General features: G+C 39.9%; 1 protein-coding gene across 1 annotated transcript in view; it reads right to left on the bottom strand.

Moving 5' to 3' along the window:
• drp2 (dystrophin related protein 2) overlaps nt 1-17,419 on the bottom strand; it is a 90,266-nt gene that overhangs the window by 14,007 nt on the left and 58,840 nt on the right. Inside the window, exons 17-19 of the mRNA XM_063061366.1 lie at nt 16,188-16,253; nt 13,363-13,521; nt 12,119-12,356 (exon numbers count right to left, since the gene is read on the bottom strand). Of these exons, the coding sequence (XP_062917436.1) occupies nt 12,119-12,356; nt 13,363-13,521; nt 16,188-16,253 (463 nt within the window). The remainder of the gene's footprint in view (nt 1-12,118; nt 12,357-13,362; nt 13,522-16,187; nt 16,254-17,419) is intronic.

Below are 17,419 nucleotides of genomic sequence, written 5' to 3'. Positions count from 1 at the left end.
AAAGGGGTGAGATGTTAGGGGTGTTCTTGGGAGTGGAATTGGTGGGGGAGGAAAGAAGCAGAGTCAATGGAACTGATGGGCAAAACCTTACTGATAAAGATTCACACATGTTCTTGCATACAGGAGTTGAGGGTGGAATGTTTTCACTTTGCTCCTGCTCACTGAAGCAACCCTTCGTTTTACATTATTCTTTAATTACGTTGAATATTCTCAGAGCCGGTATGAAAATGGGGCAACTGTTAGTGTATCCCAAAGCAGGAAAGGAAACTGCTTGTAACAAAGATGCAAAGCCAGTCTTTGGCAGATGTCCCTTAACCTCTAAGTTTCATGTCAAACAAAGTAGGCAACCACCAGAGGGCAGCAAACTACACACCCTAACAGAAGCTTTGGTACACAAGGAACATTCTGACACTGAGAGTGTTTTACCTTCAAGGGATATTGATGTGATTTGAAATGTTATTGGACAGAGCAAGGAGGCTGTAAAATACAAAATCCCCAGCCATGAGAAGAAGTTGAGCTTGATTAATCATAAGAGAATTGACAGGGAACATGAAGTTATTTAAATTTATTGGAGCAAAATTAAAGAATAAAAATGCAAATCCGGCTCTTGATTCATGCCAATTGGAATACTTTCTGAAAATCTGTATCTTACTTTCAAGATGCTTTTTGTGTATTGGAGTGAATTCAGTACACAGGAATGAACACAATTTTCAGATTTAGTAATAAGTTTAAAGAGTCATTTAAAAAAAAAGAGGTTTTTTCCTGTTGGAGAAAAGGGGATTACATTGTTGTGGCCTTAAGTGCTGAAGGACACTGATTAAGGTGCCGCTATTGGTACAATAGACCAAAAAAATTCAAATAAGTCAGGGGAAATGGAGCAGATTTTGTTGGAATGGGCAGTGTTCGAGTGGAGCTTTTGAGGATTTAGCTTCTTGGGTCTTCATTAGGGAGAGACTTGAGTGAGGGAAGGCAAAAAGCAGTTGGTGTATGTATATTTAAGTTCATTTGTTGTTTCCTTCTCTATAATTGCACAGTTAGAGCAGTAGGGATGCCAGGCAGGATAGTGGAAAGCTCCCTTTTTGGGACGTGGGAAGGCAGGTAGACCTCCAGTGTCCTTGACAACTTCACCTGTGAGAAGTGCATCCAGCTGCAGCTTCTAACACTCTCCATTAAGGAGCTGGAACTGGATGAATTCTGGATCATTCGTGAGGCTGAGGGTGTGATAGACAGGACATATAGCAAGGTAGTTACACCCAAGGTGCAGGACATAGGAAACTGGGTGACAGGGGTGACAGTCAGGAGGGTGAAAGTGGTTAAACAGCTCATTCAGAATACCCCTGTGGTCATCCCACTTTGGTATACCAGGTATACAACTTTGGATATTGTTGGTGGACTGACCTGGCAGAGGAAAGTCACAGATGGCACTGAGTCTGGCTCTGTGTCACTCAGATGGGAAGTGATTTGGGGAGGCGGGGGAAGAAAAGAGGCGAGCTGTGGTGATTGGGGATTTGTTAGTTTGGAAAACAGAAAGGAGGTTCTGAGGCCGAGAATGAGGTTCCCAGATGATATGTTGCCTCCTGGGTGCCAGGGTCCGACACATCTCGAATAGGGTCCTCACTATTCTTAAGTGGGAGAATGAGCAGTTAAAGGGTGTGGGCCATATACGTACCAATGACGTAGGCAGGAGGAGGGATGTGGTTCTGCAAAGAGAGTTCAGGGGGTTAGTCTTGCGAGACCATGGATCTGTGCCTGGAAAGTCTTCACCCTTCAGGGTGCAGGCCTGGGCAAGATTGTATGGAAGACCAGCAGTTGCCCATGCTGCAAGTCTCCCCTCTCCATGACACCACTGTTGTCCAAGGGAAGGGCATTAGGACCCATACAGCTTGGCACCAGTGTCGTCGCAGAGCAGTGTGTGATTAAGTGCCTTGCTCAAGGACAGAACACGTTCCCTCGGCTGGGGCTCGAACTCATGACCTTCAGGTCACTAGTCCAATGCATTAACCACTTGGCCACGTGGGAGTTAGGTGCTACGTTAAAGGACAGGACCTCCAGGTTTGTGATCTCAGGATTGCTCCCCATGCCACATGCTAATGAGGCTAGAAATAGGAAGATTATACAATTTAACACATGGCATAGGAGTTGGTGTAGTAGGGAGGGCGTCAGATTTTTGGATCATTGGGCTCTCTTCCAGCGTGATGGTTTACCAGTACTGCACGGGGGTATTTAAACTGGAGGAATGGAAACCAGGGTGCCAGAACAAATAGTAGAGTGGTTATGGTGACAGATGTTGTTAAGACCTCAGACAAAGTCGGGAAGCAATAGGTCGAGCACGGTGGGGCTAATGTTCTGAGTTGAATATATTTTAATGCAAGTAGTATTGCAGGAAAGACAGATGAGCTCAGGGCATGGATCAACATATGGAATTATGATATTGTAGCCATAAGTGAGTCTTGGTTGCAGGAGGACAGATCTGGCAGCTCAATATTCCGGGGTTCTGTTGTTTTTGACGTGATAGAGCAGGAGGGATTAAAGGAGGAGGGGTGACATTACTTGTCAGGAAAATGCCCATGGCAGTGCTCAGTCAGGAAAGACTGGAGAACTTGTCTAGTGAGACTTTATGAGTGGAACTGAGGAATAAAAAAGGTATGATCATGTTAATGGGGCTATATTATATACCACTCAATAGTCTGCGGGATCTAGAGGAACAAATTTGTAGAGAGATCACAGACTGTTGCAAGGAACATAAGGTTCTGATAGTAGATGATATTAACAGGGACTCCCAAACTGTAAAAAGGATTATGAAGGATAGAGTTTGTCAAAAGCATTCTGGAAAGGTTCCTTAACCTGTACATAATTGTCCCAATGAGAGAGTGTGCAATACTTGATCTCCTATTAGGAACCGAGACAGGACAGGTGACAGAAGTTTGTGTAGAGGAACAGTTTGCTTCTCATGATCATAATACCACTAATTATGGAAAAAGATAGGACTAGTCCTTGGGTTGAGTTTCTAAATTGCAGAAAGGCCAATTTTGGTGATATCGGAAACGATCTGGTAAGTGTGGACAGGGATAGACTGTTTTCTGGCAAAGATGTGGGAAGCCTATAAAAGTGAAATTTTGTGAGTACGAAGCTAATCTGTGTCTGTCAGAATAAAAGGCAAGGATAACAGGTTCAGGTGTCCTTGGCTTTCAAGAGATCTTGAGGCCCTGGCTAAGAAAAAAGGGAGGGGCAGAGCAAATAGAGGGAGGTACTTGAGGAGTATAAGAAATGCAAGAGAATACTTAAGAAATAAATCAGGAGGGCTAAGAGAAGGCATGGGGTTGCATTTGTAGACAAAATGAAAGAAAATCCTAAGGGCTTCTACAGATATGTTAAGACCAAAAGGATCACAATTGGTCCTCTGGAAGGTCAGAATAGTAACCTATGCATGCAGCCAAAACAAATGGTGGAGATCGTAAATGGATTTTTTACATTTGCATTTATTTGGGAGATGGACACTGAGTCTATGGAACCGAGGCAAAACAGCAGCACGTTCCTGGACCCTATACTGATTACAGAGGAGGAGGTGTTTGCTGTCTTGATGCAACTCAGGGTGGACAAATTCCCAGAGCCGGACAAGGAGTTCTCTTGAACCCTGTGGGAGACAAATGTAGAAAATGCTGGGGCCCTAGCTGAGATGTTTAAATCATCCTTAGCAGCAGGTGACGTACCGGAGGATTGAGGATACTAATGTTGTTCCGCTGTTTGAGAAAACCTCTAAGAATAAACTATGAATTTATAGGTTGGTGAGTAGTGGGAAAGTTATTGGAAGGTATGTTAAAGGACTGGATATATGAGTATTTGGATTGACAGGGGCTGATTAGGGACAATCAGCATGGTTTTGTGCATGGTTGTTATGTCTAATCAATCTTACAGATTCTTTTTGAGGATGTTACCAGGAAAGTTGATGAAGGCAAGGCAGTGAATGTTATCTACATGGACTTCAGCAAGGCATTTGACAATAGACAATAGGTGCAGAAGTAGACCATTTGACCCTTCGAATGATCCCACGTGGGAGGTTGGTCAAGAAGGTTCAGTCGTTTGGCATTGAAGATGAGGTAGTAAGTTGGGTAAGACATTAGCTTTGTGGGAGAAGCCAGAGAGTGATAGTAGATGGTTGCCTCACTGACTGGAGGACTATGACTAGTAAAGTGCCGTAGGGATTGGTGCTGGGTCTTTTGTTGTTTGTCATCTATATCAACAATTAGGATGATAATGTGGTAAACTAGATCAGCAAATTTTCAATGACACCAAGACTGGGGGTGTAGTGGACAGTGAGGAAGACTATCAGAGCTTGCAGTGGGATCTGGACCAGCTGGAAAAATGGGCTGAAAAATGGCAGATGGAATTTAATGCAGACAAGTGTGAGGTGTTGTACTTTGGGAGGGCCAACCAGAGCGGGTCTTACACAGTGAATGGTCAGGCACTAAGAAGGGTGGTAGAACATAGGGATCAGGGAATACAAGTCCAAAAATCATTGAAAGTGGTGTCACAGGTAGATAGGGTCGTAAAGAAAGCTTTTGGCACATTGGCTTTCATAGATTAAAGTATTAAGTACAGGAGTAGGGATGTTATTTTGAAGTTGTATAAGATGATGGCGAGGCCTAATTTGGAGTATTGTGTGCAGTTTTGGTCACCTACTTACAGGAAAGATATAAATAAGATTGAAAGAGTTTAGAGAAAATTTTCAAGGATGTTGCCTGGACTAGAGGACCTGAGTTATACGGAAAGATTGAATAGGTTTGAACTTTATTTCCCAGAATGTAGAAGCTTGGGAGATTTTATGGAGGTGTACAAAATTATATGGAGTATAGATGGGGTAATTCCAAACAAACTTTTTCCACTGAGGTTGGGTGAGACTACAACAAGAGATCATCGGTTAAGGGGTAAAGCTGAAATGCTTAAGGGAATCATGAGGGGAAACTTCTTCACTCATAGGATGGTGAGAGTTTGGAACGTGCTGCTTGTGCAAGTGGTGGATGCGATTTCGATTTCAATGTATAAGAGAAGATTGGATTGGTGTGAGGATCCCAGGGGAATGGAGGGCAATGTCCAGGTGTCGGTCGATGGAACTAGGCAGCTTACATGGTTCGGCATGGACTAGATGGGCCAAAGGGCTGTAGTTTTCTATGACTCTCCATATATAAATTAACTTGCAAATCCTTGAACATCAGCAAAGATTGTAAGCTTCCTCTAAATACTCTACTGCAATATCCAATCTCACCTTTGCATTTCAACACACTTCTGTTCAGCCTTCTATTTTCAGATTATAGTTGAAAAGGTATGTTACTGTTAGATATGAGGATGATCCAAACTTGTACTAATATGATGAAAGAATGTTATAATTTAGTTCTAATGCTTTAGAACAGTGGATCCTGACCTATTTGAATAAAAGCCCAATTGTGCACATTTGATAGAATACGCACTTTCATGTAAATCCCTGATTATGTCAAAGGATATCTAACCCTGACGAATCCATTTCTAAAATTATTTAATGAATTTGGAGGTTTTTTTCGGGATATAAAATAAATTTTAGTAAAAGTGAATTGTTTCCTTTAAATGATTCTGTCTCTATATATGATAATACTCCTTTTAAAGTTTCAGACTCTTTTAGATATTTAGGTATTATAATTACTAAAAAATATAAGGATCTTTATAAAGCTAATTTTGTTCCCTTAGTAGACTCTATGAAGTATTTATTTAGTAGATGGAGTCCACTTACATTTTCACTTGTTGGTCGTATTCATATAGTTAAAATGATGATTCTACCGAAATTTTTATATTTATTTCAGAATATTCCTGTTTTTTTGACTAGGAAGTTTTTTGATCGGATTGATTCTATTATTTTATCTTTTATTTGGAATAATAAAAGACCAAGAATTAGTAAGTGTCATTTACAAAAATTGAAAAAGGATGGAGGTCTTGCTTTGCCTGATTTTAGAATGTATTATTGGGCTGTTAATGTGCGATATATGTCTTTTTGGTTGTACTGGGTTGATAAGAGTGATCGGCCAATTTGGGTAGACCTGGAACTGAAAGTTGTAAAGCAGTTTTATTTAACCTCGTTATTGGGAGTTCCTTTACCTATGCAATTAGGTAAAGTTGTTAATTTAAACCTATATCTTGTGATTAAGTATTCTTTACAAATTTGGCTCCAGTTCCGCAATTTTTTTAATCTTAAAAAATTCAAACTTTGTAGTTTAATTTACTGAAATTACTTTTTTAAGCCTTCCTTGAGTGATCCAATTTTTTTACTTTGGAAAAATAAAGGTATTAATTCTTTTTTGGATTTATTTAAAGAAGATAGATTGATGTCTTTTGAACAATTAATTGATAAATATTCTCTTTCATACTCACACTTTCTGCAATACCTTCAAGTTAGATATTTTTTACAAAAATATTTATGAAATTTTCCTTACATATTGGAGGCTGACTTATTAGATACTATTATGATTATGTCAAAGGATCATCCTTTTAAGGAGTTGGGGTTGTCCTGAGTTTCCAAGAAATCTGGCTAGAATGCCAGGTACTTTTTCATTTATTTTTGCTTCTTTTGTGAATTTACCAACTGAACGTTCTCAATATTGTTAAAGTCTCCTTAACCCTTGCCCTGCCAAAAGATTGTGCATTCCAGGATTGGAAGCCCCATGTTTATGTAATACCTATTGAAATTTACATTTATTGATGGAACTCTGATGCATTGTATATGGCGCTGTGTTTAGGATTATCCTTCCATGATTCCAGATTTTAATGGACAGATAGAATAGCTGATAAGCTGCGGTGGGCAATAAAAGTGAGCCAAAATTAGCAGAAGACATGACCGCTCTCGCATCATGTATGTTGGAGATTGTAGCAAGATCAGGTGGGTCATTTATTTGGTTTAACCTCACATTTTGATGAAAAGTTATTAAGAACCCGTACAGACGAATGCAGCAATGCTGAAAAGGTCAGGAAAAAAAGATGAGGTAAAGGAAGAGTTAATGCTTAGAAAAAAGTAAGAGTCACAGGAGATCTGATATTCTGTGGTTTTGAAATGCTCTTGAGGAATAAGGAATATGCTAAAAGTATTGAATTCAACATAACCTGAATTCAGTGATTAAAAAAAGAGAACAGCATTGTTTGATGTAACAAAAGAAGACAGTTCAAGACAGCAATGAGAGTAATGTGAATTAAATATCATATACGCACACACGAGTCTACATGTGCATGTTTGTACGTATAGTTCTTTGTGTGTTCGAAATGCCTACTTGCCAGTAACACAACAACATTTATCTTGTGAATATTTTCTAAGAACACGAGGAATTATTTTTGTCTGAATGTCAAATGCAGATGTTTTTGTAGGAAATTTGTTTAGGGAATATTGTAAGGAATTTCATGTTCAGTTAAAATTACACAATAGTATAGATGTCCTTATTTAATAAGTGTAAGATAACAAGAATATTGAAATACTATCAGACATCGACCTCTGAGGAAGTAATCAGTGATTTTCTGATTACAGAAAACATTCCAAAATATCCACTGAAAAATTGTCACAGCATGGCAGGCTGATAATCTCATTTAGCATTAAGTATGACACTAAACAAACACGATTTTGTTTTATTTGCTATTCCTTGGTGGCTCAAGGCCTTGTAACTTCAGGTACCTTGTAACATAGAAATCCAATTTTAAGACTATTTACAATTTCTTCTTGATCTTACATCTAACTAAGAATGATTTAGCTGAGCCTCGGTAGAGTTAAGGGGCTAAAAATGACAAGATTTCCCAGTGTATTACACTACTCCAGATTTCTTTGTTTATACTCTACTTCAACAAACTGGATTTTGATTCAATGACCTTATTCTGAGGGGCCGTCATTGACAAATGAATCTTCATCTTCTCTGCGACCACAAGTCAGTGCACCTAACCTGGGGTCGGTTGACATGGTTCAGAGTAGAACAATGTTGCTTTACCTCACACTGACCCTATTCATTCTTCTGAAATCGGAATTATGGCTGGATTTTGATAATAATAAATGTTGTCCTGATATAAGAGATATGGGCCATATGGGGAGACAGTCTGTATAATTACAGTAGGGTGGATTGGAAGGGGGGGGGAAGTAGGCAAACACATGTATTTTATGAATTACACGGTTAAAATTTCAAGTGGAACCCTTTTAAATGTCACTCTAATGAAGATGTACCTTGTGCCTATTAGTCTAATTGTCACTGCATTGATCTTCCAGAACTAATTTGTTTTTTGAACGTTTATAGCAGAAGGCAGCCTTGGAACGTAATACTCAATAGCTTTGTGCTTTAAATAATGCATAGTCAAGGGAGAGAAGACGTATAATTTGAGAGCAGCACATTGAATCCAGAAATCCAGGATTCATATAGACACTTACAAAGATTCACACACACTACATTACATTTGTGAACTCATGGATTGCACAGAAGCTTCAACAGCAAGGAGAACTAAAAACCGGAGTTATCTCCTATACATAGATGGTATATAGCGCAGAAAGGCTCTGATGGAGTAAAACACAATGAGAGAGTCATAAGGGGCTTATGCTTACAATCTGAAAATATAAATTATTTATATGATTAATGAAGCAGTGTAGACTCTGGCACTCAATATATTGATCAGCAAAGTCACCAGTGATGCATGGGGCTGTTTTCCAATACTTGTTTGCCTAATGTTGATATTCTAATTAGTTACCTCAGTGAGGATTGATGGTGTGCAAACTAGATGGCCGGCTACTGCATTATAAACTAAGGTTGTTGCGGTATTGATTTTCCTCCACTCTATGTCATTAATATATCTATTAAACAGTGGGTAAATTTTATGATTCAGAGTCCCTGGTGAAAAGTTAAATCATGCTGATCACTGGTCTTGAAATTCTGATTAATGTTGCTGTCTTGTGAAACTTTGTGCTGAACTATTAATTACAAAGTCTCTCAATGGAGTTATGAAGTATGCTGAATACAAGTTACCGTATCTCCCTATTTGAATTCCTTTTTCATTCAAAAGTAATTTTTGGTTAGAAGTGGGTTTTAATTCTGTCATGGATTTTGTGGTTCTCCAGAGTAATTTCTTGATCCTACTCCAGGTCGCTCCAGCAGGACCTGATGAAGAGTCAGGCAAGGTGGGATTGATGTAAGATGCGGGAGTCAGTGTGACCCATGCCAGTATCACCACTGATCACTCTCATCTAACTTACAACCCAGAGAAGAAAAACCAAAGGTTATTTTCAGACTTCTGCAAATGTCATTCACTTACATTCACACAATCAAAGCCATCAAAATCGATTAGATTAAAAATTCGTCAAACTATTTCCTGCTCATTGTTGGGGAAGTAGTAGATTTATACTTTCTATGTCATTTTAACAGAGAGTTTTGCAGAACTCCAGGATTGGCTCCGCTCCTGTCAGTGCTCAGCTAATCAATATTCTGTGTTTTAGTGCTAAATTTAATTTTAAAATTAATTTTGAACGCTTCTGAGACAACTTCACAGATCTTCACTTTTGCTGCAGAGCTTTAATGAGAGAAGCTTTTAGAGGCTGCTCAGGCGTGCTGAGAATGCATTCAAATGCCTCTGCGGAGACACTGTGAGCTGATTCTTCATTGCAATACTGTGTGGTGCTGCACCTCAGCAGGTGCTGCGTATCAGGAGACGTGCTAAGAACAGGCCTTCATTACCCTGTCAAGTGGATGTTGAAGATTCCAGACTCTATTTTGGTGAAGAGCAGGGGTTATCCTGTTTTCTTAATTGGCATCTTGAAGGGCCAATTCATTTTGCTGCAATTACTAGGTGCATTCTATCTCTGAACTGGTCGCTGCTTTGTCCCAGTTACAAGAATGACAACACTTCAAAAGTAGTTGACTTTATAATAGTCTAATTCATTCTGAGAAAGACACTTAAGCCTTAGAAACCTCTTTGCTTCATTTCAAAGCAAACAGAGTTTTACAGTTAAAAATATGTCTAAACTTGGGGAAAAATGCAACCATTTCTGGGTGCCTCAGCACCTCTTCAGCTTCTGACGTTAGCATGATTTTCAGTGGCTTTCTCCCCAATGTAGAAGTTCTACTAATAGAAGAACCAGGGGAGCAACAAGAAAAGTACAGCAAAATTTTCAACCTTATTTGTCTGAAAAAGATCCTTATTTTGTCACAGAATATTCCAGTATCCCCTGAAAGCATATTATCTAAGAGGTCAATGGCCGAACTGCATTTTTTGTTATTCTGACCTCTGGAGACGAATGCAGCCTCATACATATATGCCTGAAGGGCTTTGTGTGTAGATTTCATTCTCATTTTTCTAGCCTTAGGATCATTGCAAGCTGCAGATCTCTGACACACTTCACAGGTTGCTGCTGCTCACTACATTAGAGAGGTCACTGAACCTTCATTCTCAAGCAGAGAAGACTTGGTCTCGTTTCATTTCACCCCACAGAAGCAAGCATTGCAGGGATGGGTACTTGTTCATGTGAAATTACTTTTTACAGGGATCTCCCTGTAAATGCTCTGCTGGAAGTATCTGCCTATAACATTTGGAGGTTTCTACTAATCCTTTGCAAAAGAACATGCCCCTGGAAGGCATTGTTTTTCACCAGTCCATCCAGGTCCATCTGACTTGCTGGGAGCAGTCATCCATCACCCCATCACAGCACCATCCATTCATTTAATGGCAATGGTCCAATATAGCTGGAAGAATGTCAGTTGTTTTATAACTTTCTAAGATCTGTCTGCAGAGAGCACAGCAAGGAGTCTAAGTTTTGCATTCGATCTATAGGGCTCCTGATATATAGCGAGAACTAATAATATTTCTCAAAATTCAATATTTATGGCACTTCCGCAAAGAGCATTAGGGTGACCCAAATTTTATTTTTAAGTCGTCGAAAGGTAACAAAATAATTCCCCTATTAAAATTGTTTTATAATCACAATCAAATATGTTGGCAGAATATAGCATTAATGGTAAGACTCTTGGCAGAGTGGAGGATCAGAGGGATCTTCGGGTCCGAGTCCATAGGACACTCAAAGCTGCTATGCAGGTTGACTCCGTGGTTAAGAAGGCATACAGTGCTTTGGGCTTCATCAATCGTGGGATTGAGTTTAAGAGCTGAGAGGTAATGTTGCAGCTATATAGACCCCACTTGGAGTACAGTGCTCAGTTCTGGTCGCCTCACTCCAGGAAGGACGTGGAAACCATAGAAAGGGTGCAGAGGAGATTTACAAGGATGTTGCCTTGATTGGGGAGCATACCTTATGAGAACAGGTTGAGTGAACTCGGCCTTTTCTCCTTGGAGTGATGGAGGATGAGAGGTGACCTGATAGAGATGTACAAGATAATGAGAGGCATTGATCATGTGGATAGTCAGAGGCTTTTCCCCAGAGCTGAAATGGCTGACATGAGAGGTCATAGTTGTAAGGTGCTTTTTTGTAGTAGGTACAGAGGAGATGTCGTGGTAAGTTTTTTAAGCAGAGAGTGGTGAGTGCATGGAATGGGCTGCCGGTGACGGTGGTGGAGGCGGAAACGATAGGGTCTTTTAAGAGACTCCTGGATGGCTAGATGGAGCTTAGAAGAATAGAGGGCTATGGATAAAGCCTGGGTAGTTCTAAGGTAGGGACATGTTCGGTACAGCTTTGTGGGCCGAAGGGCCTGAATTTTACTGTAGGTTTTCTATGTTTCTATGTTCCTAAATCTATCTTTTTTTTTTATAGATCTTCAATTCTAGGGAAACAAGGATAAGATCAAATACCTTATTATTACTTTTGGTTAGTGATAAAAAAAGATGCTCTTTGATAGAGTTTGCAATTTGGATTTTATATATGCACGGTTGGTCAAAATGATTTGTATCATTTTGACCTTTAGTGTCCAAAGTGCCAAGCTGCTCTTCGTTGAAGAGAAAACAAGACTGCAAAGATGCAAACAGAATATTCATTATCAGTCTGCAAAAAAGTGAAAGATGCTACAGTATCTATGAGTTACTTATTATATCCCATCCCAATAAAATAATTGCCCATTTGTGGGAAGGATCTTACTGTACAGTTGCACTGGTAAGTTTTGCACTTGCGATTTCCTACCTGTCTGGCTTCTCTTACCTGTAGTAACAGCTCCCGGAGTCTCCCGAGTTGAGATTCCAGTTGTTTATTGTGATCTTCCAAGATCTGCATCCTGGTCTCCAGTCGGGATTTATGCTGTCGGAGCAACCGTGCTTCAGCAAGAAGCTCGGTGTCCTGAGAGCTCAGAGGGGAGCTGGGTGACCTGTCCTGTACAGAGGAGGACAACGCTGCTTCTTCGTGCTTCCATTTCAGTCGCCTATATTCTTCCTGCAAAATTCTTGGGAGAATTTTTATTGAATTAACTCAATCTTTACATTGGATGCGATTCTTCTTTAATATTTGATGTAGGTAGTGACTGTTACAACACACAGGGGTCTGACCTTCCCTCTCTCCTTAAATGCAGTAGTTGTTGCGGGGCTGGGTTTGAAAATTCCACACAGTATTCTTTCTTACACTGATGGAACCACTTCATGGGGCAGGATATTGCCACATACATAACTTGTGTGTACCTATGGTTCTAAGTGGATGAAATATTGCACTCCAGAATTTAAGATGAATCTATACCAGGAACCTACTATGAGGACGCTTTCTCATTGTGTCAGCAACAACGACTGCCAGTTTAGATAATGGCTCCTTATTCTGTTCCATTACATACTGACAACTCTGCTGTATGAGATAAATCTCCTCATTCACTGTGCCATCAAGCTACGAGTGAGGTTGCTTATTTTTAATAGAGAATACTCATTTATGGTTATCTTTGTGGTATGGAACTGACTGTACTTGGAAAATAGTTGACTCAGCTGTAGCTGAAAAGAAACATTATCCTTTTATCTGATCGGTTTCTCTCGGACTGAGATCAACGACCCAAAGGTAAATCTACTCCATTTCCCAGCCCTTTTGTGGAGTTTTCTTTAATAGCATAGCTTGCATTTTAGGCTACATTTACAAGTCTACGGGATAGTTCATATTTTTGAATACATTGTATAAAAAAACAAGAAGCACACATATCAGAGGTTAAAAGAAGAAAAGAGGAAATCGTCTTCAGTCAGGCGACATCTATGAAGAGTGAAGCAGATAGATGACCTTCTGAAATAATGTTTCAGGGTGATGACCTTATTGATTTGAATGATTAAGTTCCTCTTTCCACAGATGTAGCCTAACCTGCTATTTCCAGAATTGTTTGATTTTATTTTATGACTGAACTGGACAAGGCTTCCCCATGCTGTATTTGACCATCTAGGTCTACACATCATCATCAACAGGAAGGCAGCAATTAGTCGTACCTATTCTCGTTTTCAAGGTGTCCAATAATGGCCTCAAGTTCTGTCTTCTCTTCCGTGTCCAGAGCACCCAAGAGCTGGTTTGGACTGTGAGCTGGATTTTGAGGAGAATCTTGATCTGTCTCAGGGCTGAAATACTGAACCACCAACTGCTCATCATCTCTGTCGTTACATAAAGAGCATTCCATAAATCTTTCAATCACAGCTGCCTTTATCCCTATAGGGAACTATTTGCATGTCACGTTTATTTCTATTTAAAGCAATCAAAAATAATGCCCTAATAAATCAATTCAGGATTAGTTTGGATACATCTATTTACATAGGTATAATGGCATTTGAATTTTCTTCACAATGTACATCATGTTGCTTTTCTCTGAAGGCTGTGTAACAATGTGTGACAGAGACAACAAACAAGTATTGATTTGTCCTGAATTTGACCCTATGTTTTATGTCAGGACAGAAAGACTCAGAGGAATTGTACTAGAATACAAAGGAACAAGGCAGATATTTTTCATTACTGGATGCACAGTAACTGGCAGGTATCTCTGCATTTGACCTTTGCTGGTGTTAGATTCACAAGAGAGGACATCATGTGAAAAGGTCACAAACTAATAGGTGAAGCTTTGCTACAAGTATTCTTTGTGCACATATTGAACAAATGGTGAATGACGGGGAGGAGATGCTCCTCAGCTTACAAATGCCCAACATATGGACAAGTAAAGGAGACCCTATTCTTACGAACAAGTAAACGAGACTGGTAGAATCGATGGGGTTGGAGTTGCTGGTCGCTGTGGTACTGCAGGCATCTTCTGAATGGGAATGGGCTGCAAGAATTGAGTATTGGTCAAGCTGAACAGAGCTGGGTGTACTGAGCAGATTCATTTGCTCAGTCACAGAGTCAGTGAGGCAGGCTGCCAGCCCCCACTCAAGTGCCTGCTTCCCCTCTGGTCATAGCTGCTTCTATGATCCTCTTCCACCCAGTTTTTGTTAATTTTCAATTTACAAACATTTCGGGTTCCAATAATTCTCAAGAAAGGAATTCTGTCTGTATTAGCTGCTGTGTTACTAATGTAGAAATGGAAAACGGAATTGAACATTAGCAGGCCTTACTGCACTGCTGTAACCCAAACATTCGGCTGCAGTTAGTCAAGTTGCAATTTTATTCCTCTGTGGGGTTTCATGCACCTAGATAGCCAAGTAACTGTAGTTATATCATAAATCAGTCGATCAGAAAAACGTCTCAGTGTGCAGCAGAACATGTACCGGCAGCCCTGCATTTATTGTTCACATGATATTTTTCTCAGGTGGCTGTGCACGTGGAAACTGGAATATATTGTTATCATTTGACACTTGCACTTTTATTATCCAATAAAGTCTCAAATCTGCAGTTGGAGTTTTTGAACTCACAGATAGGTTTTATGAGTATTTCACTCTGTACAAGGAGTAATATTTTGTATGTTCTGTTCCGCCTCACCCAACCTTATTCAAGAAGATGATCTTGTTGTTTTAACATTGAATTTTGTGGGACCTCCCTGTATACAAATTGACTGCTGTTCTTTCAACAATGCAGGAATACCATTTCCAAAAGAATTTTAATTGTAGATATATTGGAGCATTCTGGAGCTATGTAAAGAGCTATATAAATATAAGGCTTTTTCATTTTTTTCAGCCTAGACTCTGCCTTGTGCAGCTGGATCCTGGACTTCCTGTCAGATCGCTTGCAGTTTGTAAGAGTGGGCTCCCTCACCTCCCACCCTCTGACTCTCAATACAGGAGCCCCTCAGGGCTGCATACTGAGTCCCCTCCTTTACTCCCTGTATACCCATGACTGTATCGCCACCCACAGTTCCAATCTGCTAATTATATTTGCCGATGCACTACATTGATTGGCCTAATCTCAAACAATAACGAGGTGGCCTATAGGGAAGAAGTCATCTCTCTGACACGGTGGTGTCAAGAAAACAACCTCTTCCTCAATGTCGCAAAAACGAGGGAACTGGTTGTGGACTACAGGAGGAATGAAGACGGGTTAATCCCTATTGACATCAATGGATCTGGGGTTGATAGGGTAAACAGCTTCAAGTTCCTCAGCATCCACATCACTGAGGACATCACACAGTCTGTACACACCAGCTGTGTGGTGAAAAAGGCACAACAGCGCCTCTTTCACCTCAGACGGTTGAGGAAGTTTGGTATGAGCCCCCAAATTCTAAGAACTTTCTACAGGGGCACAATTGGGAGCATCCTGACTGGCTGCATTACTGTCTGATATGGGAACTGTACCTCCCTTAATCGCAGGACTCTGCAGAGAGTGGTGCAGACAGCCCAGCGCATCTGTAGTTGTGAACTTCCCATGATTCAGGACAGTTACAAGGACAGGTGTATAAAAAGGGCCTGTAGGATCATTGGAGACCCAGGCCATCCCAACCACAATCTATTCCAGCTGCTACCATCCGGGAAGAGGTACCGCAGCATAAAAGCCAGGTCCAACAGGCTCCGGGACAGCTTCTTCCACCAATGAACTCATGCTGACTTGAGTGTTCTATTTATTATAAGTTATTATAAATTACTATGATTGCACATTGCACATTTAGATGGAGACGTAATGTAAAGATTTTTACTCCTCATGTATGTGAAGGATATAAGAAATAAAGTCAATTCAATTCATTTGAATTGTTATTAATGTTATGTTTGATTTTTATTGCAATAGCAAGAATGATTTCAAGAAGTTATATGAAATAGATAATTGCAATTTTCTTTTACTGGAGCAGTTATTTTATTGGTTGCATTCTGTGTACAAGATTTAAAAATCATATTAAAATACTTACACACTTTCATCAGGCGAGAGGCTGCCACTGAAGAAAGAACAGTTTTTACTTTCCATTTCTGCAAGCCTACAAAGAAGCAAAGAAAACATTATTTTAACGAATGACTTGTGCATTAGAAGCACATATCGACAGCTTCAAAAATCCCAGAAAGGTGCACTTAATTGATTCAGATCTTTCAATTGCATTTCTGGATTGATATACTGCTGACAAAACAGGACACACTAAAGGCACTTTAAATCCCTTCTTAAAATAAAAAGATTGCATAAAATGTGGGGTCGATAGTGAGTTGTCAGTGTTTACCTCTGGTCTACAATAAGGGACACATAAAGCTCTTCATGGCATAAATGATATCACAAGAATATCAGTAGAATAAGCAACAATCACAAAACAGCTGAACAAAGTCTTTGACATCTGTAAAACTTAGTTGGCTGTCAAAATATCAAAATTAATGGATGTCAGAATGATTTAGGTAAACCTTAATGCCCAGTGCATTATACCTGATGTTTGCAATAACACATTTTTCAGGATTGAATTGCATCAACTTGGAAATTTAATGAGACATTTCTCTTCACAGATTATGATTAAATGGATATGTCATTATCCACGTTGAAGTGCACACAACAGGTGTTACATTTATTTGAAGAACTGATGAAGTTTGCTAATTCAGAGTGTATTTGTCATTGGTGTCTGTCACAAGTGTGACTCTCAAAATTGCCAGTTTAAAATGATGCTCTTTCCTATGTACGGTACATGTACAATTTAATGGGGCTTCTGAGAAAGTATCAATTAAACCCTAGGAGTCTGACTCACTAATGCTTCCCTTAATCAAAATACTTCATTGGAGAAATGATGGACCTCTCACTTTCTCCAGACGTGTCCCTCAGTTAATTCCACTACCAACCCCTTTCTTTGACAGCAGATTTACAACTCCTGATCTAATGACCCATCTTGGTTCCAAGCTGATTGCTCTTCTCACTCCCTACAGCCAGTCCGATGACTCCTATGGACCTCCAGCCTTGATGACCTTGCATACCTTGATCGGATGACTCACTGCCACCCATTCCACTTTGCACACCCAACCACTTGGGCTTACCTGCAACTTTCTTTTGCATGATCTACAGTGATACACTGTGCAATAGAAAGTACACAAAGTAGGCTATTCAAAAGCACCCAAGTCCTAGGGACCTGGCACCATTGACTGAAATGCAGCAAGACACACAGTAATAGGTTAA

This window comes from Mobula hypostoma, chromosome 10 (genome assembly GCF_963921235.1).
Source record: "Mobula hypostoma chromosome 10, sMobHyp1.1, whole genome shotgun sequence".
NCBI lineage: Eukaryota > Metazoa > Chordata > Chondrichthyes > Myliobatiformes > Myliobatidae > Mobula > Mobula hypostoma.
This window is presented reverse-complemented; position numbering and strand designations above follow the sequence as displayed.